The sequence below is a fragment of the Gymnodraco acuticeps genome, unplaced genomic scaffold (genome assembly GCF_902827175.1).
Source record: "Gymnodraco acuticeps unplaced genomic scaffold, fGymAcu1.1, whole genome shotgun sequence".
Taxonomy (NCBI): domain Eukaryota; kingdom Metazoa; phylum Chordata; class Actinopteri; order Perciformes; family Bathydraconidae; genus Gymnodraco; species Gymnodraco acuticeps.
The window spans coordinates 291412-314744 of record NW_022991001.1 but is presented as its reverse complement, the minus strand read 5'-3'; the positions used below and the strand labels follow the sequence as shown (position 1 = coordinate 314744).

Below are 23333 nucleotides of genomic sequence, written 5' to 3'. Positions count from 1 at the left end.
CCTATCTAGTTAGGTGCGCGTTCACATAAAAGGGGTGGTATCTGGAGCATTTGACCAATCACAAACATGGAGAAGCGTACTGACAGCGCAGCGTCTTACTTCCTGAATGAAAAGTCAACTATAATATTAGACATATGAAGAAGTTAAACTTTAAACATCCATGACTTAAACACTTTATCCAGGATCAAAGTCACATAGTTGCACCTGCAAGGTGAATACAGCTGGTAACAGAAAAAGTGTTTGAATGCGTACATTAACAGGTTTATGATATCACTGCCCCGTCTAAGACACGATCTGACTTTAATTACATTTGTCTCGAGTGTTTCGTCAACTTAATGTGTTGCTTAAAATAATACTTCTGCATACAGTATGTGACACTGAATGTTGCACGGCCAGATACGGCTCAGCTGACTCAGATAAGGAGATATATGATACATTATGATGTGATATGATATGAATGATAATGGGACACATCGACGTCTGCACTCAGTGCCGCGGACTGTACGTAATGTTACTCTGATCCGGTTACTTGTGTTGTGGCAGATATTTAAGTAAGCTTTCTTAACGCTAATGTTATAATAGTCAGATTGCTCTGAAGATGGGAGGTGATATTCTATTAATGTTCACGTTCAATATATGATACATTATGATGTGATATGAATGATGGGACACATCGACGTCTGCACTCACAGTGCCGCTGACTGTGGGCTACGTAATGTTACTTTGATCCGGTTACTTATGTTGTGGCAGATATTTAATTAAGCTTTCTTAACATAGCCTAATAGTATAATAGTTATAATAGTCAGATTGCTCTGAAGATGGGAGGTGATATTCTATTCATTTTCACGTTCACACAGTCAGTGATTTTGGCCGGCCGTCTTTCCTGCAACGGCCGTCTTTCCTGTATTTCCTCCGCACACTGAGCTCTGATTGGTCAGCAGGCGTGGTGTTTTCGCTGAGTTGATCTCTTATCCTGGAACCTATCCTGCTTCGGAGCACAGACTAGGTTCCAGGATAAGTCACCATGGAGATCTAGCCCGCTAAAAAGTGAACCAGCTTCGTAGTACCGGAAATCCCAGAAGTTATCTTGCTAAACGAAAATCCTGCTTCGTAGTATACCCCCCAGGTTAGCCGCACAGCATAAGTTACCATGGAGATCTAGCCCGCTAAAAAGAGAACCAGCGTCGTAGGACCGGAAACCCCGAGTTTTCCCTGAAGTTAGCTAAGCGAAAATCCGGCTTTGTAGTACAGGCCTCAGGGGAATAACCCCTCAATGTTTATGTGTGTAAACACCTGTGTTACCTCCAGGTCGGTGTCAGCAGGCGGGGAGCTGTCGGGCCTCTTGCCCTTCCCTTTGGATTTGCCTACTGAGTTCCTGCGTCCAACCTCGTCCTGGTCCCTGGCTCCGGGGGGGAGGGCCACACTGGTGGGGAGGGCTGCCCCAGCTGGGAGGTTCTCTGGAGGGGATGCATCTTAATACAGGAAAGTCTGAAGTTAGTCGGAATTACAAACGAGGCTGGTAAAGTGGGAAACAACTCGGATGTATTATCAGCATAAAATGCTGAATAGACCATAGACTGCACAACTTGTGTCTGGTCCCATGCATGCCTTTTTATTTTCTTCAACTAATTAATGAACTGCCCTCAGGAAGATGCATATGCAGCAACCAACATATTTAACTATAAGTCTTTCAGATGCAGTTCCCTTGCTAAATTCGTGCACACAGAAACATCGTGCACACAGGAAATATGTCATTTGTGTATTATGATTAACTTTGAAGTGCTTTAACCAACATCTGAAGTCAAAGAGAAATGAAGATGTCAAGTCTTTGAATTAGTGCAATATAACCCAGCAGAGATTTTTTTCAGCACCTTGTTGAGTATGTGCCAACATGTTTTTACAACAGGGTGTGTCTTCACAATCTATGGTTATATCATAATATTATAAATAACAGTTATTAGGTTACCTCTGGGAGGTAAACCTGCAGAGGCGGCTTGCTCTGACTTTATCGCTGAATATCCGGCCACTCCCAAAGCGGCCCCAGGGTCCTCGCTGCTGGGCAGCCCGGCGGGGGTGTAGCTGGGAGGCAGAGCGTAGTACTGCGAGAACTGACTCTGTCCCAGAGAGGTGTAGCTGCTGAACTCCTGCACCACAATATAACAAGCAAACGTAATCAACAGGAGACACAAACAATTCTCCTATTATGTACCATAACAGTAATGTCTTCAGGTTCTGTGGCAATAAGAGAGACTTCCACAACAAAATATTTGTAAAAATACAAATAGCAAAAATAAATCTGATTGGCAAACATCTCTCTCTCTCTCTCTGAGCCTGTACTTGGTTAGGATCTGTCTCTGCTTTCTATCTCTGACAGTAGAGAGATATTCTGCCAGCTCATACTCTCTGTTTAGAGCCAGGTAACGTTCTAAAATATCTATCTATCTATATCTATATCTCTCTCTCTCTATATATCTATATCTCTCTCTCTCTCTCTCTCTCTCTCTCTCTCTCTCAGCTTCCAGAAGTTGAGTATCTGAAGTGTAATTTTTGTGTAGTTTCGGGTTAATAATGTGGCCTTTTTGGCAGTTTAACTAAAGGTGTGCGGCTGCTACCGTGAGGAAATATCTGCCTGAAATTACAATGGGCTTTAATGGAGGCATGTTGAACGTTTTTGTCACTTCATGCCTCAAGAGGCATTTTGTTTAATTATTTTTGCTTGATTATTATATATATTACGAGATGTTTTCCTACGTTTGTCATAATAAATTATGGAATGTAGGGTTTGGGAATTATGGCAGTTTTAAAAAAATATATGAAGGTACATTTCAAGATTTTCTACCCTCTAGCTGTGACATCACGCACTCTAGTTAATGTTAGAATCTGAAGAAAACCTCTTTACCAAGGTCTGAAAAATGTTTAATATCTCTAAAAGTAAGAATCAGATTTAAAAGTTGTTTTACACGAATAATGTGAGAAAGATGTGTAACATTTGAAAGTATGAATGAACAGTTAGCAGTTGAAGTCGCATGAAGATTTGTTGAAGTTGAAGATTTTCTCCATTGACTTCAATGGTTAAAAATGTGATGTATTATGGGATGTATCTCTGGAATTATGAAAGTTATGAATGAGAAAAGTAATAGCCATCAATTCCCGACCGAGCTGAACGTTTTGAACGGAGTTTCTGCGATGTTCAATGCGGGAGGAGAAGAGGGCCAAAATAAGTCGGCGGAATAATAATAATAAACTTTTCGTGCGTAGAATAACAGAATAACATAAAAAAATCTGTTTCAGTTTGCCGGTGAATTTTTGTAACTGCTGCATGATGGTACACACACACACACACACACAAAGTTGTGTCCTAACAAAAAGAGAACGTCTGACTATCGCACTTTTCTAAATATTATTTTATTATAGCTTTTATTGGACAATTTACCTTAACTACTTATGATTACATAAATATCTATATTTAATCGTTTTATTGCAAATTCTTAGTTGTTTTTTTCAGCCCCAGGATGCCTTTACGACATTGAGCTGTCTGCTGCCCATTACTTGAACTTCCTATGTTTATATGAATATATATATATTTTTTTTTTTCTTCACATTTTCACAGATCTTTGGAGTTTCATCTGTGCCAACATCTTCAATTATTTATTGAAAACAAATCTGTCCTACTCTTGCACTCATGAGTGCATGAACATTAGCACACAGAGAGTCTTGTCCTCACCTGGTGGGCCGCTGTGGGGGAGGTTGTGGGGACGGCTGTCGCTGAAGGGATGCTGGAGTACACACTGGATGTTGTGAAGCTTGAGCCTGAGAAAGAGAGAGCTTAAGTAAAACAGTGCCAGAGGAAAGTTAAAGTATATAAAGTGATTAACAAGAGAGGAGGACAGAGCTGTGCTGCTGCAAGAGTTTTCATTGCTTCCAGTGTTTGAAGAGAGTGCGAAGGCGTTATGTTGTGAGACAGTGAGGCTGCGGCTTGCCTTGGCTGGGGTATGAGTAGTGCAGCTGGCCGGGCTGGGTGGAGGTATATGCGGTGCTGTAGCTGAGAAACCCAGGCTGGCCACCAGAGGGCGCCTCAGGCAGCCCTGTCTCAGTTTTAATGCCTGGCCACATAGCACCTGAAGAAGAAAGAGAGCAATGGAAGCAGAAAATGAAGGAGGCGGCGTGAGAAGTGGATCAAAGTTCAGAAACCAGGTCCTTCAGTCAGGATGTTTAGGCAGAGATCAAAAGCAAATTGATTCCAGAGCGCCAAAGCAGAGTAATAAAAAGGTGGTGCTAGGTTTTTAGTGAGCAGAGAGTTAAAATAGGCTTTAGACTAAGAGCGGGACTAACCGAAGGGCGGGAGGCCGTAGGTCTGGCCTGTCTGAGGGAAGGCAGAGTACACAGTGGACTGGGCCAGAGGAGGGAAGGCCACCTGGTTGGTGTATGACGTCACTGCTGGGCTGAGAGAGAAAGAGAGGAAATCAGTACAATCAAACTAGGCAAACCTGCAGGTGGTCAAAAATATATACATCTCTACTAAATATGTGAGACATTTTCAATCCTCATTTTCTCACTATCTTAACACCAGTTACAACAACGTGTTCTGCTCTCTTCTCTCCTACAACGCCAACACTGCTGCAGCGCCAACTGTTTTTACCTGGGCTTTTTTGTTTCTTTGGAATGTTTAAGATTGTTTTTCATTCATGTAAAACAAGTGGCTTTGTGGCGGTGTCAATCTTCCCATGGTCTTGACATCTTAGTAAATATAAAAAAAATTCTCAACATACTGATATATAAATATAATAATAATAATAATAATAATAGGCAGTAACCAAGAAAGCCTTGGATCTATTATTGGGGTCAAGACTAAATGTGGTTCATGCTAATCAGGCCAGGAAGTAATTCAGGAATTACAATAGAATCCTATAGTTTAAGTTGGATTCAAAACTCTTTAAAGTCTTTCAGACTAAATGTAAGACAAACGTAAAAAAACTAAATGAAGGCATGTTGGTTGAACAACCAATTGTCATTTCTTTCACACTTCCCCATGTTTTTCGCTTCAGGTAAATTATCTTGTCAATAAGAATTAGAATTGAAATTGCAAGATCAGAATGTATTTTTTAAATCCACTTCCAATGTCTTTACTGGTGGTAAAGATATTCAACAGATAGAATTAAGACCTTTGAATGCAAATTAAACCCTTTTTTATCTAATTTCTTAAAGGAGGTGATGCAGGAACATTTTATAAAGAAAAGGGTGCATAAAAGCAGAAGATTTCTGTTAAAGGAACAACATACACATGCTGCTCAGAGTGGTCTCTTCTGTCGAGACCTCCCATTTGTCTTGCCGCACAACACAACAATACTTGCTGCAGAATAAATAAAGTACACACCTAGGGTTGGGAACTGAAACTCGGTTCCAGATGAGAACCGATAAGAAAATGCCGGGTACCGGGTACCCGTACAAAATACACAATTTCGGTTCTGCTTAACGGTTCCTAAACGCGATAGACCCTGTATTCCACCGGGTCCGTCTGCGCCGCGGTGGCCCGGTGGAATACAGGGTAAGGGCGGACTGGCCATCTGTGTGTTCTGGAGAATCACAGAACGGCCGGTCGTCAGCGGGCTTAATTTTTTTAAACAGCATCACGTAAGTTGCGCTGACAGGCGACAGAGGTCCACAGTTGCCCCGCATTGAGGCTCCCCCCCCCCTCCCGTAGACAGTTCACGAGCTCAGTCACTTCATAACACCAAAGATGGGTCGAGGTAAACGCTCTGAAGTGAGGCTCCACTACACTAAAAAAGAAAAAGACAAGGCACAGTGTAATGCCTGTTAATAGCTTGCCACAGGCATAGCTCAGTTAAAATAAAGCACAGCTATTGTGCAATACATTTGTATTGCATGTATATTTGTTATTTGTAAAAATGTCAGTTAAAGCTTAAAAGAATAAAGATATTTTTGTTATCTAAACGTTTGACCTATTTCTTTTACAATTTTGGAATCGAAAGGGGGAATCGATAAGAACCGGAATCGATAAGCAGAACCGGAATCGGAATCGATACATTTCAAACGATAGTAGATACTTACTCATCATTTTGTACAAATAAATATATAGATTTAGATTCATATTAATACTTACTTAACTCTATATAAAAGGCCTTTATAGCCAGAATAGATATTTGCAGTTGCTTACAAAGAAGGTTCTTAGTAAGAAATTAAAATTGGAATCATAAAGTCTGACTCTAAAAAAAATAGAATTTGTCAAAAAAAATACTGCAATAGGTGCACCACCGCTGATTACATATCACACTTGTTTCATGCAGAGTACGCACTTGCTTCCTTGATAAACCTGTTGGGTGTATTCAGATGTTGCCGTTGAGTCTGTAACTGTTAAACAAAAACAAAAAACAGTTTTAGTTTGACAAACAAGAGCAGCCTTCTTGAATGTGCTTCTTTAGTACCGAGACAGATTCTGTTCGTACCAGGATGTGCATACGAGTTCATGGAGTCGCCGCATGCTTGAGGTGCCGCTCCTCTGCCGGCGTCTGACTGTTCCTGATCACCTGCGATCACACACACACTGTCAGTACCATCCAGGAAACAATTCTTAGAGAGCTGTCACATGTTCCACTCACCTGGATCAAGCTGGGCTGTGGACAGAGCAGAGTAAGAGCTTTCCTGCTCGGAGGATCCCAACACAGCAGCCCGACCCCTATGCTCACCTAAATGACTGGGAAAATAATACAAATAATATTCAAGTCAAAAAATTGGATGTTTTTATTCCTTTAAAGCAGTTCTTCCTGCATCGTCGCATCGCATATAGTGATTACCCTTTCCTATTATTAGTATTATATTATTTGGAGAATAAGGGTTCCATTTTGGAGGACTGTTTACGACCTGAGTCAAAAGCTAAAATGTATTGAAAATATATAGTTGTTATCATTTCCAAAATTCACAACATGTTCTTATCTAACGAAATATTCTGCTTTAGTCTATTTTCGTTTTTTTGTTTTGCCTTTTATAACAACATTTATGCTGCCATGAAAGTGTTCACTGCGGCATCTCCTGCTTTCCGCACACAAAGAAAGGCAGGCCCCTTTATCCTCGAGGCGGATAGCAGTAATCTGAGAGAAACAACCTTTTCATTTGTAAAACCACAATAAATAAATAAAAATCCTTCATTCTTTTTTGAGAGGACGTAATATAATATAACATTTAATTCCAAATCCTCAAAAGATCCTTGAATGAAAAAATGTTGACATCATGCAAAACATCTCTTTTTAATGAAGTCTATTGTATTGATTTGGTTTTCCATCAGAAAAAGTAGGCAGCAGTTAAAAAGAACAGGACAGATCTAAAATCACTGAAGTGAAGACCAACCTCGCCTCTTCTTCCAGTCCACCGTCTATCTCAAGCTTAGCCTTCTTTGCCTGCAAACACACAAAACAAAGGTAAAAATAGCTATTTGTATATGACTGCGATATGCATCTTACTTTCTCAATACTGTAGCCCAAAAAAAAATATTTTATTTAAAAAAGGTCCAGCACATTATGAAAAAAATACTTAACCAGTTAAGCCCCAAGCCTATTTTTCAGGTCTCAGGCACGAAAATGACATTCCCAGAACAAATGACTATATCTTCAAAAGGGGTAACATTTTTCTCAAAGCAATGATAAACCTGTGAGTTGGATGTAGGAAAAATGTCAGAATCAATATAGATGTTTTTATTTTACAGTAAATTCAGATTGAACATAGTAAAACTATTTAAATTACAGTTTCCGTCCAAAGAAAACCCATTACTTATAGTGAAAACCACCCTTGAATGATGGGATGGTAGACTAAAAGCTTTAGGAATCCAAACTATAACATATAATAAGTACCCTGTATCAAGATTGATGCAAAACAAGTGACATTTGACCTTTTTAGAGAGATTTAGAGAAAAAAACCCACCTCTGGGGTCATTTGGGTGTATTTGCCGTTTCTCTGGAACCCATTGGTTGATTTTGGTGATTGACACCTCTTTTCAACCGTTAGAGCCAATAGAATCGAGAGGGAAGTTCCTCAAATCCATCTATACGTTACCATTGAGGAGTGAGAGTGATGCGCACGCAGTTTGCCCAAACCGAAAGCTACGTTACGCTCAGAAAATTAGACTTATTGCCATAAATATGATGATGGATTATCAGTAATCATTTCAAAGTGACAGAGACACTGGATTAACCTTCAGCAGCGTTTGAATGCCATTGAACACAACTTTTGATCAGAAAACAGCAAAGGTAAGACGTATTTGCCGCTTTGGCCCCGTAAAGCTAAGTTGTGTGTTGTCTTGTTTCGCTTTCGCTGCCGCGAGTTTTGGTCGCTCAGTGATGATACTTATACCATTGGAATCTGTGGAATCTCAGCTTTCATATGAAATATTTTGTGCAGATCCGATGAAGTATCAAATATTTCTATCGTGAGTTATGTGCTAAGTGCGTTAGCACTCTTTCGCTTAGTGCTAATTCAAATTCTCGGTGTTAGACTTGTGTTTTGTTTCGGTAAAAATTGTTCATATCGTCAAAAAAAGCCCCGTAGCCCGCGAACAGGTTAAGGTCAATACAAAAAAGACTTTCCTGTCACCAGATATCAAGAAAAAAACCCACTAAAGTACATTTTTTTTAAATAAGCAAAAAAAACAGACACAAGAACAACGTGCATCATAGATATACTAAAACGTGCCTGATCGCTGCTGCAACTCTCAACTGAGGAGAGAAGGAAGATCTATCGGAGCTAATTCCATCATCAGCTAGCCCGAACAAGTTAGTGCCAATTATTACAAATTGTTGAGCCCAGTAATTACTTTGGAACAATAGCTGTCAGTTATTCTTTTATGTTTTATTGACACGAGAAAAAATATAGAACACATTCACATTGCAATAGACCCAGAGACAATTTGCTCCTCAAATTCATCATGTGTGTTCGAACTTCTTAGATAAGAAAACCACCATAAACCTGTTAAATACTCTGTTGAAAAGAAGGGAAACAATCTGCAAAAACAAGTCAAAGTACACCAAGGATTCCCTTTTAATCAAATTTAAATATATTTCAACCAACATAGAGCAGTGTGAATTCATGTCTTTTCTATGAATTAATGATGTATCTTATGTGATGTCCTTGGCCTTTGTTGATGAGTATCTCTATATCAACTTTATTGTCAATCTTCTGTGTGTGAGATACAGACAGGGAGATCGAAATTCAGTTTCTTACAATACAGAGAAATAAAAGTTAAATATCCCTAAAAAAAAAATATATATATATATACACACACCTACATAATCGAATAATTGCTTCTTTGTGTTACTGTAAAATATCGCACTGTTATAGAGCGTCCTCGAAAAAGAAAGCTTGACCTCAATGACCCTCATGAATGTTGATTTACCAGAAATGTAAGAATTAGGTAAAAAAATTTTTTTTGCGGAAAACCATGTACAGTTACAACTTAAAACCAATTGGAAGAGAACGTTATTAATGCAAACCCCCAACCCCCCACTTTGTGTTGTGTTAAACTGTGTGCACACTCACCGGCAGCTCGGGCAGCTCCTGTGAGTCGACCATCTCTGCAGCAGGACGACCGGACATGTCTGCACGCTCAGCCTACTCTCTGCACCTGGAGAGTGCGTCGGGACCCTGCTTTACACAAACACATGGGCACAGAATAAATTGGGGTTATGCCTTAAGTACTTTTCCGATGCGTGACTCTTCCCGCCCCTTGTTTCATAAATGCTCATCGATGCATCCCTCCCCTCCCACTATCGCGGGGGTGATCAGCGGGGAGGTGGCGGCGGAGAGGAAGTGGGGCACCCTGGTCTAATCTCCTGTACTGACGTTGCACAATGTATCCACTACGCTTGTGCTTACTGTGGGATTAAGGAAGAGTGCCACTTTACATGTGACCCTACCTCCATAAAAAGAAAACATATTCTCCAGAAGCATTAGCTGCTCAGGTGCAAGCTGTTGTATCAATAGATGCCCCGAGGGGATAAGATCTAACCTCATTTTGTCCCCTGCTTACTCAGGCCTTTCCCCCACGGCGGGGACATTTACCTAACTGACATACCGTAGGCTTATGTAAGTGAACTCAAAGAAGTATCACATTTTAAATGAAATAAGGCCACGGCATGATGCACGGATGTTAAATAAACAACATACTTAACTTTAAGATATGTCAAGTACACTTGACACTTGCAGTACTCCAAGTTGCAAAACTACAAAACGAATAAAACAAAATAATGTATACTTTCTCAGCTGCATCTTACGCCAAGTGTCCATATAGCATTTTCTATTTTGCAGAAAAGTAGCAGGGCAGTGGGGAGCGCTTCATCCACAGTGACAGCAGTACTTCTCTAAAAAGTTCTGAGAGCTTTAACTTGGCGGCCGCTCGGTTTTGAAAGAACCCTTTTTTTGGGACCTATCCCCGGAGCTGGCTTCCCTCTTGCCTGTGGCAGTACGCCGTAACTATTGTTGTCATGAAACTGGAATTTCTCATTTAAATACAGTACCCTGAATAATATTTATATTTAATACCATTGGTGATACCACCAGTATATACAGACAACATTGAGGGCAATAATTATTGATGATTCTATTCAAGTTAATACTACTTACTTAGTATCCTGCTCTGTTATATTTGAATGGTCTACACTCCAGTGGAAGTTCAATCCCCTTAGCACTTCAAAGATGCAACATTTGTTTGCATATTGTTTGTGAACTTTATGTTGTGCTATATGTTATGTGCTACATGTTAGGGCTGCACGATATTGAAAAAAACTGACATTGCGATTTTTTTCCCCCCACTGCGATATATATTGCGTTTTTTTTAACTATATTTAACCGGATTAAGGTATTGTCCTCCTGTGCCTCGCTAATTTTTTACCGGTGTTTTGTTGGTCTGCAAACTAGCGGGGCGGGGCCTGCTGTGATCTGATCAAGAATGATTGTGATTGGTGGTTTGCATGCATGTCACTCACTCAAGTACCCCTGACATGAGAGCCGCGCAAGTTTTCCTTTTGTAGCAAGCAGCAAAATAATTGTAACATGACGTGTTTGAGTTAATTCACCTACTTAAGCCCTGAGCCTGTTTTTCAGGTCTCAGGCTCGAAAATGACATTCCCAGAACAAATGACCATATCTTCCCTTCTAAAAGGGTTACATTAATAATCTTTTCTCTCAAAGTAATGATAAACCTGTGAGTTGGATGTAGAAAAGTCAGAATCAATATAGATGTTTTTTATTTTAAAGAAAATTCAGATTGAACATAGTAAAAAAACTGTAAATTATAGTGTCCGTCCAAAAATTATTTTTTACTTATAGTGAAAACTAACCTTGGATGATGAGTTAGTAGACTTGTGAGACTGACTGTTGAGCAGCCCAGACCAAGCAAAGAGGCAGAGGCAGAACGTCCAAAAATATAACCCGACTTGGGCATTTATTAAAATCATGTGCACAAAGTTCACATCCTCAATCCTGCTGTTCTCCTTGCACAACCTGCAGCCACAAGGATCTCACACACCTACCAGCCTCCTCAACAGACAGGGAAACAGAGCCTAAATACACACACTCTAATCAGCACAACAAGACACAGGTGAGGGGGGGAGGAGACAACACAGGACACCAGGTGCACACAATCATCAGCCACAGACAACATATTATTTGCACCCTGATTACTCTCAACCGCTGTCATCCTTACACCAGCATAACTACTCTCGGCGCTCTCGCAAACTCCCCTATCTTTTCAGGCGGAGCCGAGGACCCGACCAGTACCTGCCAGACAACATTCCAATAAATACGGTTTAATCAGTTAAAAGATACTACCTCAATAATTAGTATGAATTATGTGCAAATATGTAATGTCAACTGTACTGTGCAATCACGCTAATAAAGTGCAATATTACCCGGCCTGAAGCCGTCAGTCCATAGTGACGAAGTTACCTTCGTCACAAGACTAAAAGCTTTAGGAGTCCAAAGTACAACATATAATAAGTACCCTGTATCATGATTGACGCAAAACAAGTGATTTTACCTTTTTAGAGAGGTTTAGCAAAAAAAAAACACTTCTGGGGTCATTTGGGTGGATTTCCCATATCTCTGGCCCCCCTTGCTCGATTTTGACAAATGAAATCTCTTTATAACCGCTAGAGCCAATGGAATCGAGGGGAAGTTCTGCACACACACACACATTACCAAATAAGGAGTGAGAGTGATGCGTAGCCAACACCGGAAGCTGCATACACTCTGGTAGCTACCATTAGTAGCTAACTTTTGTGCTCTGATCTTTACATAAAAATGGAATTATGGATTATAAACAATTGCTTCAAAGCCACAAATACATTATTAACCTATGGATCAACCGATTCAGCCGCGTTTTTTCTCGTTTTAATGCCATTGAACACGTCTTTTGATCAGATTGACAGCTACGGTGAGACAATCTCCCGTAAAAGCTCTGTAAAGGTACGTGTTGTGATGTCTGTGTTTGCTTCCCCTGTTGCGAGATCGGATCGCTCAGTGATGATACTATACTTAAATAATCTGTGGAGTCTCAGCTTTAATCGGATATATTGTATGTGCAGTTTCGATAAGTAATAAGGGTATCTTTATTTAGAATTCTGTGCTAAAGTGCGTTAGCATTTAAAAAATAAAAAATCCGCACGTCCCTGCGGTGTGAATATCGCGCATGCGCATATCGTGGTTATCGCCATGACACGATATATCGTTCAGCCCTACTACATGTTATGTTATGTTGTGCTTAGAGATGTCCCGATCCGATCACGTGATCCGATCCGATCGCGTGATTTTTCAAAGATCGAATCGGGAGAAAAAGATCGGGGATCGGGAATCCTTTAAAAAATTATTTTATTTAACGTTACAAAACAAAAATGACCATGTTCACGTCTTAAAGTCATCCTGAGGCCTTAGTTTTGGTTTAAAATTGCACAACATCATGTATGTGTTGCTTCTTTTGGGCTTGTTTTCAGACCTGGTTGCTTATTTCTCTCAAATCTGGCAACAGAGTGTGCAGGGCGCAGTGTCTAATAGTAGCAGTAAGCTAACGAGAGGCTACGTTCAGCTGGTGACTCGGGAGTCGGGACCATAGGTCGGGACAGAGCAAATGTCAGGAGTTTGGAAGTATTATAAAATTGAAACCGAAGGCAGTGTAACAGCCAGATGCAATGTTTGCAAGAAGGATGTTCCGCGTGGTGGAAAGAACAGAGCTACGTTCAACACGACCAATCTAATACGATTGTTTGTTTTTTCATTTTTTCCCCCGTTTTTTTCCCAAATTGAATTTATTGAAATCTCTAATATCAACGTAAGAGCTTGTGCCTCTTCGGGGGGTGCTAACACTTAACCATAAACGTTATCGTTTACTTTCTCCGTCTTTATATGTAGATATTAATTTTCTCCGTTAATCTCCGTCACGTTGTTTCCAAAGCAACAACAACTTCCTGTCAACAGCGCTACCTCTCCTTCAAAATAAAAGCATGTCCACAAATAGGAAGCCAAGCCAAATTACACTTAAGACATATACAACTGCAACGAAAGTAACAAACACAATGCGATATCCTTTTCAATTTCAAAGAACACAAATTGGGTTAAATTAACAAATAACTATAAAACAACAATACTGTAGAATAACAAAAAGAAGTGGTTTGCTGCTGATTACTATTGAATTGTGTTACTCCAGTAAGATGGAAATATAATACTTTGTTTATTCATGTTATGTTAAGCTACTGTTCATTGCATTATTACTAGACTAGTTAGTCCTAAGGCTAGAATTCTGCACTAAGCCACATTTTTATTTTATTTTATTATTTGTGACTGAATGTGAAGCTAGTCAAGCTACCTCTTTCCAGTAGAGTTATTTTTGTTTTGTTACTGCACTATCTGCACTCAATTTGTTTACATGGTTATTTTGTGGTGGACCACTGATAAGCTTTATTTTGTTTTGATCCAATGCTGCACAACTGAACTGATCCAATGCTGCTGTGAAAAAAAGAAGCTATATTCATGTTGGATAGAATGGATAGTTGGGTACTGTCATTTAAATAAAAAAAATAACCTTAAGGGACAACTTGAATGCTTTTTTCCTTTTTTTTTCTCTTAATGCATTGCATAAAGATCGGATCGGGAAAAATCGGTATCGGCAGATTGTCAAAATCAAATGATCGGAATCGGAAGCAAAAAAAGGTGATCGGGACATCCCTAGTTGTGCTGTATGGTGATTGTTGTTTTATTTTTGCTGACGCTAAAGACATTTCTTATGTACATTTAATCGACATTAAAACAATTTGAATCTGAATTTGAATCAAAAGATATAAACTGTTGTGTTTAAGATAAGAGCGCACAGAAAGCTGGTATCCGGAGAACCATACTTAAATTAAACCAGGGCTAGACATTAAGGACTGCCCGATGGCCCGGGGCCATCTAGTATTTAGCTCGGGCAATGAAGCCTCACCTGCTGGTTGGGCAATCTATTATGCCAGTATCATGCAGCTCGCGGATCCAGTAATGAGTGACCCGACAGTAAAACTAAACATATCTATAACTAGTTTACGTAGTTTGAGAGGTAATTAAAATAGCTACGTGTGATATTCTAACCTGAAGTGTGTGTTTTGTCCGCTCACCGCTGCATGTGATCATGCAGAGCTGCGTGTCGACTCGTCAGCAGCAGCTGATCTCTCTCTCCCATCAGATTAGACTTCACTCGCGTTTATGTCCATATCGATCAGATCCAGCTAGTTCTTGCTAATGATATGACTACCTGCTTATTAAAAGACACCTAAACAATAAGTGTCGCTATGCAACTGGGTGAGGCCACAAAGTATAGCGCAGCATTATGCATTTGTTTACATGCCGACCGGAACCCCGAGGCATTACCAACAGATCAACGCACAATCAACCCATACAGGACATCTCTTTCTCCACATTAAGTGTACGACATTAGAATAGACTATTCTTGTCTGTCACATACTCTTCTTGTCTGTCACATAAGTGGCACAACTGAAGCGGTATTGCGCTAAAGGGAAATTATTTTGACCGGACATTTTGACCGAAGAGATTTAGATTTGCCGGCTAACGGGAACTCTGACGTCGCCATTTTGTGTGCTTCGCGGATGCGCTCGGCTCCTCTCGACTGCTGCTCGGGTCTGCTCGGTCAGCTTCCGGATGAGGAGGCATTCGTTCGACCAACTTACAGTAGATAACATTACAAACATTTTAACAGGTGCCATAATAGTGTAAATAATGTTTGTTTTGGCAGTTATAACTGAATGTAATGTTTTCTACTTTTTTACATTTGGGAAGGCATTCGCCTTTATCAGATGGAAAGTGTCTTGACCAACAACTTAAGTATTTCTTATAGCTATGCAGGGCATGCAAGCGAGCAAACACAAACAAGAACAAACAAACAAGTGAAATGAAGAATAAAATTGAAATTGTACAATATAATATTGTGGTGGTTCATCTTATAATTCAGTCTAGAGAATGCACCAGACAGCATCTAAGACCTGCAAAAATCTAAATTTTCTAGGGGGAGGCCCCCCAAACCCTTCGTGCGTCATTACGTCCGCGTGCATTTTTCAGGGCAATCTCCATTGAGCTCAGGGCCATCCAGTGTTTCCCATATATTGATTTATTTGTGGCGGGCCGCCACAATTAAATATCGTCCACCACAAATAGATCTCGTAAAAAAAAAAGTAAAAACAATTATTTTTCCAAAAAAAAATACAAATTATTTTTCAGAAAAAAAAAAAAAATTTTTGAATAAATATACATTTCATTGTAGAGCGCAGTTACCCGCTCAGCCCCTCTTTGCATGCTCTTTGCTCTCAACGGCCCCTGAGCCCCGCCCCCTCCTCTCTGCAAGACATTTCTGAAGTTTGAAACCAGATGCTGCGTGCCGGAGAATCACAGCCCGTCCACACAGCGGCGTATATGGTATATATATATATATATATATATATATATATATATATATATATATATATATATATATATATATATATATGGTATATGGTATATGCATACATTTGTCCAAAATGGATGTATTCAAGTTAACTCTGATAAGTTAGTCTCTCTGTTCGTATCACGCTGTAAATCGCGGAGACCCAGCTCTTCAAATAACTTATTAGCTAACAAGCATGAAAGGAGCCTAGCTAGCTAGTTGCTAGCTGGGTTGTCGAGGTTAGCACGCTGTGTAACATTATAGCACTCCTAACGTTAGTCAACTACCGACTGCATTTAATTCTTTAACTGACGCTGAATGATGTTTGCTCCCTCAATCCAGATGAATATAGAAACATATTTTCAGAGGCAGAAACGGGCTCATCTTGAAGAGGAGCAAACACAGCCTGGAACAGAGGTATTAGCAAGAGTACCTATAGAAACACACGTTGGTGGGACACACGCGGGAAAGCTGAACAGTCCGACCAGTGTGATTAGCTATCCAATTAATTTGTTTGAAATATTTCCAGGCTTCAACCAGTGCTAGTGTAGCAGCAAGAGAGGGTCAGGGAGCTGTGGTAGAGCCAGCTAGCTCAGAAGCAGCAGGTGAGATTGACAGAAAACACAGAGATATAGAAGCAGGTCAGGTGGTCAGAAAACCAGATTTCTGAGGCATCATTTCTATTCTTCTGTGCCTCATTTCTGTAATTGTGAAGCAAGCAGCAAGCATAGACGCACTGGATTTGATCCAGAGTGGTTGAATATGCCTCCATTTAAGGCCCCGGCCACACGAGGACGATAACGGTCGTTTCCGTTACCGTTTTGTGTCATATAGACCATTCGGCCACACTAGGACGACAGAATATGGCACTAAACGACTACGGTAACGGGTCCCAAGGTGGATAGACCGGCATACGCAACTCTCTGGGGGGTCCAACGGCTCCGTGTGTACGCCATATACGATCATTTTCTGATGATGGTGAGGCAATAGCCCCGCCTCTCCCCACCTCTGCTGCTCACCCCCGCGTCAAAGTAAACTGCACACTGAATTCAGATTATTTATCTTTCTCTCGATATGGACATAAACGCGAGTGAAGTCTAATCTGACAGGACGGAGACACGCAGCTCTGCTCACCTGCAGCTCCTCCTGCTCTGATGTGTGCAAAACACACACTTCAAGTCAGATCATCACCCTTAGCTATTTTAATTACCTCTCAAACTACCTAAACTAGTTATAGATATGTTTATTTTTACTGTCGGCCGGGTCACTCATTACTGGATCAGCTGCTGCATGAAACAGACACTGACGCTGTCCGAAGAGAGGGAGGAAAAAGAGAGGCTCCGTGTATTTTATTATTATATTATATAGAATTGTTATTCATTTGTTTTAAAGCTCAATAAATAACAAAGAAGATCTTTGACCGGAAGATTTAAACTTTAATACACGTTGACTGGCGAAAAACTCTGCCCGATTCCCTCGGCCCCCACCGCGGAGAATAAACAGAAGGGCAACCATGACAACCATGCTTCTTCGCTGCTTTGTGGAGGAAGTTACAGCGTCACGTACAGGCTCGGCATATGTACTGCAGCTTCTCCAGTGGTTGGAGCTAAACGGAGCTGTCTCGTGTGGACAGAAACTTTCCGGTGTCTATTGCGTGTGGACGGAAGCCTTTTTTGCGATTGCGATTGCGTTAATCCTATGCGTTTAGCCGTTTTCGTCCTCGTGTGGCCGGGGCCTAAGCCATGGCTATACCACACACAGCATGGTCAATTTGATGAATGGGCTGAGCTCTACCCCTGCCTGAGCCTCCTTGCGGGCATAGGACTAGTTATCCCCGTTTCTAGTGTCAACTGTGAACGCGATTTCTCGACGATGAACAGAAAAAGCATCACTTTGAAAAGCACAACAAATTATTATGCATTTTCTTTATTAGTTCAGTTTGTGGTATTCCATTTTGCTTCCTCCTCAAGTGAAAACAGACCTCCGAAACCAGCTCCAAGGAGAACACCTGGCTGCTTGCTTGAAGATCTCCATAAATGGACCCTGTCCTGAGGCCTTCCCATAAAATAGGGCATTAGAATATTTGTTCAGGAAGCCCCGTAAAATCGGATGTCAAGACAAAGGGTGCAAACTTTGCAACAAGTAGGCTGCAAACTTTGCACATTGTCTGAACATCTGAAGCGTTGTGTAGCCGAGCCAAATTTTATTTTGTTTGTTTGTTAGACATCCTAGTCGTGGTGTTCCAGGCGGGATTTGAACTCGGCACTTAGCCCTCAGTTACTCCAGGAAGAATGTAGTTAAATGTAAATGTATGTAATCTAATGTAAATCACTTTGGAATAAGGCATCTGCTAATTATATTTTTGGGAGAATAAACCCCATAGATCCTCCCTTTCCGGTGTGGCTCACTCATTTAGAATGCGGGAGCCCGCAGGGGGGGTGCCCCCACAAATAGAATCAAATTCTGTGGGAAACACTGCCATCTGTAAATTAGCTTAGACGGCCCACAGGGCCATCTCCCAAAATCCTTAATGTCATGCACTGTAAACAGTTTCAAATATTCAGTATCAATTTATTTGCTATTCACAACACTAGCCGAGGCCAGCTCTAGTTTGGCTTTAAAATGCCCACAGTTGTGGTGGTTCACAGCTAAGACTGCAAGCTTTTACACCCCTGGTCCGGACCTCGTCGCCTGGCGTCTTGGACGTTAGTGCTATCGGGTCTTGCTCTCTCTACGTGGTAGTCTCAAGGCCCCAGGCCTTACTGCCAGCCAGGGCGCAATGCTCGAAATGCATTAAGGGTCTGCTGAAGGGCAGCAACCCCCCTTCCCAGTCTTGAAACATGGACCCCGACTTGTATTACAGGCTTTGAGGGTTTGAGTTTTTTGTCATGTCATCACTAGGGCTGCAAAATTAATTAAAATTAGGGATGCACGATATTGGTTTTTTGAAACCGATACCGATAACTTCCTGCTTCTCAAGACCGATACCGATAACCGATAATAAAAAAATGTTTACGCCACTAATTATTTTAACGCGATTAGCACATGTGTATTTTTTTTCCTTGGCCGCCCCGTAGTTTCAGAGCGCATCGAGTTTAAAATACCATCTACAAGCTGATGCTGACAGCCCCGCTCCTGCCGCCCGCTTGTGGCAGACCACACTTCCACACTCACCGGCAGGCACCGACCATAGACTGTATATATTAAAGGCACCGACTGGCCATCTGGAGGACCGGGAGGGTGTGTGTATGTGTGGCCCGAGCGAGCGAGAGACCTTACGTGCATTGTTGTTGTTAGCATCTGGTGCTAGCTAGCTGCGCTAACGGATAAGGAGCTGTTTAAATGAAAACAGAGGAGCGACATTTCGCCACAACTGCGCCGAGCACTTGACTTTATGCAGGAAGCCAGACAGTGGGACATTGTACGAAGAGTCAGCACACTCAGCACGGATAGTGCGCAACATGATTGCAGCGTCCAGGCAGCTCCGGTTCGAGCATATGCCTTGAGTTGCACATAGCTCCAACGCCCATACCACCGACGACATGTTTGTTTACTGTCCTGGCTTCACGAGTTAGGGAGCGCTGGATTTGTGAAGAACTCCCCTCTTCCTAAACCACTAATACCACAGTACTGGCAAAACGGGAGGAGTCGAGTGAAAATTAAGCGCCCCTCATCCCAATCCACCCACACCGCAGTATTTTTTTCTTTTTTTTTACCCAAAAAATATATTGTATATTATCGGGGCTATTAATACTGGTATCGGGTTTATCGGGATGACGTCATAATTCCTAATATCGGACCGATAATTATCGGGCCGATAATTATCGTGCATCCCTAATTAAAATGCATTGAATCCACAATATGGACTAGTGCAATTGCAATATAGGAAATGTAAGCGCAATATTTGCAAAATATGTGAAAATATCTGGCCTACAAACTGTCTTCTACTTCATCATAATAATAAAACAATAAATAATAATAAAACAATAAGTACACATTTTAAATCCCTCAGATTACTACAATATATTTCCCGAAGATAATGTTTATAAAATCACCATTCCCCCTAATATTGAGAATAATATCGCAATTTCAATGATCAGACTAACTAATCTCAATTAGTTCATTTTCTCTAAATCGTTCACCTGTAGACATCAGCATTCACATCTATACATCCAATGCGTTTATGATTCCATTGTTTATTTGGGAGCAACTATGTTAATCTAGACTCTTAAAGTGACACTCCAAGTGCATTAGTTTTAGGCAGTTAACTTTAAAAACGTATAAAATATTCTACCAGTGGAGGCAACAAGGTCTGCCTACAACAGACTCCTCAAAATCCTAGTCTATGCATCATAATACTGGATTTCAAATCCATATCCATGTTTCACTCCAGCTGAGCTTAGTTACACTGCTGCTGCTCATTTGACAGATTTGAGTTCAAAGCCACCGTCACTCCTGATGTTGACAGAGCTGGTCACAGCTACCTCTGCCAGCATCTCAACAACACTGAGATTGAATGGCGCGACGTTCGAGGAACATCATCGCCCTGACACAGGATCAGCTTCAAGTGAGTATCAAGAGGACATCACAGACCATGGAGATGGAGCGCTAAACAAAACATCTAACAATGTGTTAGACTTTACTGGAAATAAATTCTCATTTATTTGACCAATGATGATTTTCTAAAAAAGGAATATGTAATCTTAATCAAAAGGCTCTATAGTTCAACAAATACAATTAAAATTGTAACTGTCACATAAATCATAGACAACATTCTAATTAAAAAAAAATCAGTTTGAAATGCCTAAATAGAAAACTTGCTTTGCCTGTGGTATTTTCTTTTGGTACAGTGTAACCTGCAGCAAATTGATTTGATTTCAATTGCATTGATTAACGGTTATTTTGTCTGATGGTGAAATTATGTTTAACATGTGTAATATCTTTCTAATAAATGTATCTTGTGTTTTTTGTTGTTTTCAGATAAGATTTTACAGTAGAAGTGTAAAAATAATCTCCATCTTTTCGGTGGTTCTTGGCTGTGAAAGATTCAGACATCTGTTCCGCTACAAATGAGTCCAGAGTACAAACCTGTACCCAATGGTGTTGGACTCACTCAACTAGGAATATATTACTATTTATTTGACAATATTACTCAGAAAATTCTTATATTAAGGGTTGTGTAATGACCTAACAATTTCCGAAAAACATTTTAGAAGGACGCATTTAACTTTATAGTAATTCTAAAAAGGGAAATGGACAATCATCTGAGACAGTTTTTATTTAAGGAATTGTTGATTTACGACTACAAACTGATCACTTGTACCCAGAGTTCCTTTAAATACAATAACATAGTTGTCGTACTTTTCTCATAACCTTCCAGAGAATTTACAGTCATTGTTTCTTCCAGAAAAGGTATTTGTGACCTATACATTTGTTTACTTTAAGGTCTTCCGCAGAACTATTGTTGTTAAGTTACAGAGTCTATATATCCTAAAGGACTGTTGGAAGTGAGGTTCCAAACAATATTGCTGGCAGCCTGGTTTGGTACTCGTGAGTCAGGATCTGGATGTCTCCATCATTAGACCCTCTAACCCTGGACATAACCTGATTGAACCTCTCCCCTCTGGTTACATTACAGAACTCTGTAAGCCAAATCAACTGGGCACAAGAACAGTTACTTTCCAGACATCAATCATAAAGTCCCTTCAGCATCAATGTCTTTGCACCAGTTGTTCCTGCTCTCTATTCTTCACCATTTGTCCATCTCTGTTGTCCTTGTCCTTGATGTTATTTCTATTTGTTTTGTAATTGCATTTTGAGCAATGCCATAAAAAGAAGTCCTTCCTTGTCTGTGTAAAGGGCGGTTCTGATCACTTTCTTGTTGGATTCAAATTATTTCACATTGGTTGCAGCAAATACATCTCTTATGAAGACAAATACTCTCGACACCTCAGTGCCAACACCTCCGTTTGATCTAACACCCATGTCTGCAGTACTGTTTGTCCTGCACAGACAGCCTTCACACCGTTTGGCAGTCATCCAGGCAACACATCGACTCAAAGTCCCTCTCCATGTCATCTGCAAATGTTAGCCGACAACCGTTCCGTTAGCTGAATCCAGCAAATAACCTAGTCGAGGACAGTTTGCTGTGAAGGTGAAGTCTGACATCAGGCTAATTCCTGGGATAGTAGCTAATTTATATTTAATTTAAACGCAGATAGGAATGAACATCATTTTCCCAATCAACACATGAAGTTAGATAAAGACAACTAACGCTATCTGCTACTATGAGTTATTATCCCAGGCATTAATTAAGCTTAGCATTGCAGCGTTTAGACGCCACCGTGCAGGCTTTCCAGCAGAAACGTTAGCTTGCCAGCGTTAGCAAACAGAGTCAATACATTAACGCGCTTTAACGTCAATTATATTAACAAAAAGTGTCACTCTCTGAAGATTTTCCATGTATACTAGCTTACTTGTCTCGGGTTAAAGGAAGTTTAAATGACTACGCTGGCTGTAAGTGACTTAATTGTGCCCGGGCATGAAAGTTTTCCGCTCCAGTACTTAGTCGGAACCCGCAGCAGCCATTAGAGTGGGTATTGAAATGGCATCGTGTGAAAGCATCTCACTGCCACTGCACACAAACAGCGAAGCTCATCACAACACAGACTCTGCCGACACACCAAAAATAATTAAATCCAGTCTTACCATTGAAGGAGTGCACAAGAAACGCTTTTAATCAAGCGTCTTCCACTGAATCCACAAGCTTTGTCTGTTGTTAGGGAGCACTATTTTGCAGGAAGTTTTCGTTGGGCCTACTGCGCATGTGCAGCATGTTCATTCACAGTAGTCCTTTCTTTGGCTCGACGGGGGACGACAGGTGTGGCGGGGCGTCAGCAACACAGGTGAGAGATAGAGCTGTAAACATTTGGTATTTGAACAGATTAACCATCTTCTTACGAATACTTGTTAAAACAAAGTGTACAACATGTGTTGGAAATTGATTGTTAATTCAGTATTATTATTTGTCTATTCAAACAAGGACTATGCACACAAAATAACTAACTCAAAGAAAGAGATGATTGATGCCATATAGTTATTAGACAACATCCATCTTTACTGAGGGCAGGTAGAACAATCAGTAGAAACCCCATAACAGTATTTACATGCAACAACATAACATAGTACTTACATAGTCAAATAATAAGTATACAGCCACATCTACAAACAGGCACATTAATTCAGTTCAACTTTAAAAACATTTTAAATAACTTGAATTATAGTCAAATTGATGGACTGGATGCTACCTTTTTTTGCAACATCGAAAAAGAGCGCTAGTCTATGATAAGAGTCATTTAAACCTTAGTTAGGA

General features: G+C 40.5%; 1 protein-coding gene across 4 annotated transcripts in view; it reads right to left on the bottom strand.

The window, feature by feature from the left end:
- eya3 (EYA transcriptional coactivator and phosphatase 3) overlaps positions 1 to 22807 on the bottom strand; it is a 28453-nt gene extending 5646 nt beyond the window's left edge. Inside the window, exons 1-11 of one of the 4 annotated variants that reach the window (XM_034235978.1) lie at positions 22670 to 22807; positions 9544 to 9648; positions 7363 to 7412; positions 6618 to 6712; positions 6465 to 6545; positions 6315 to 6369; positions 4333 to 4442; positions 3981 to 4118; positions 3725 to 3810; positions 1967 to 2144; positions 1294 to 1472 (exon numbers count right to left, since the gene is read on the bottom strand). In XM_034235978.1, coding sequence (XP_034091869.1) covers positions 1294 to 1472; positions 1967 to 2144; positions 3725 to 3810; positions 3981 to 4118; positions 4333 to 4442; positions 6315 to 6369; positions 6465 to 6545; positions 6618 to 6712; positions 7363 to 7412; positions 9544 to 9600 — 1029 coding nt within the window. In that variant the 5' untranslated portion in view covers positions 9601 to 9648; positions 22670 to 22807. Of the gene's footprint in view, positions 1 to 1293; positions 1473 to 1966; positions 2145 to 3724; positions 3811 to 3980; positions 4119 to 4332; positions 4443 to 6314; positions 6370 to 6464; positions 6546 to 6617; positions 6713 to 7362; positions 7413 to 9543; positions 9652 to 22669 lie in introns of all 4 variants that reach the window. The other 3 variants (XM_034235980.1, XM_034235979.1, XM_034235981.1) reach the window with 3 other exon arrangements.
- Between the last annotated feature and the right edge of the window lie 526 nt (positions 22808 to 23333).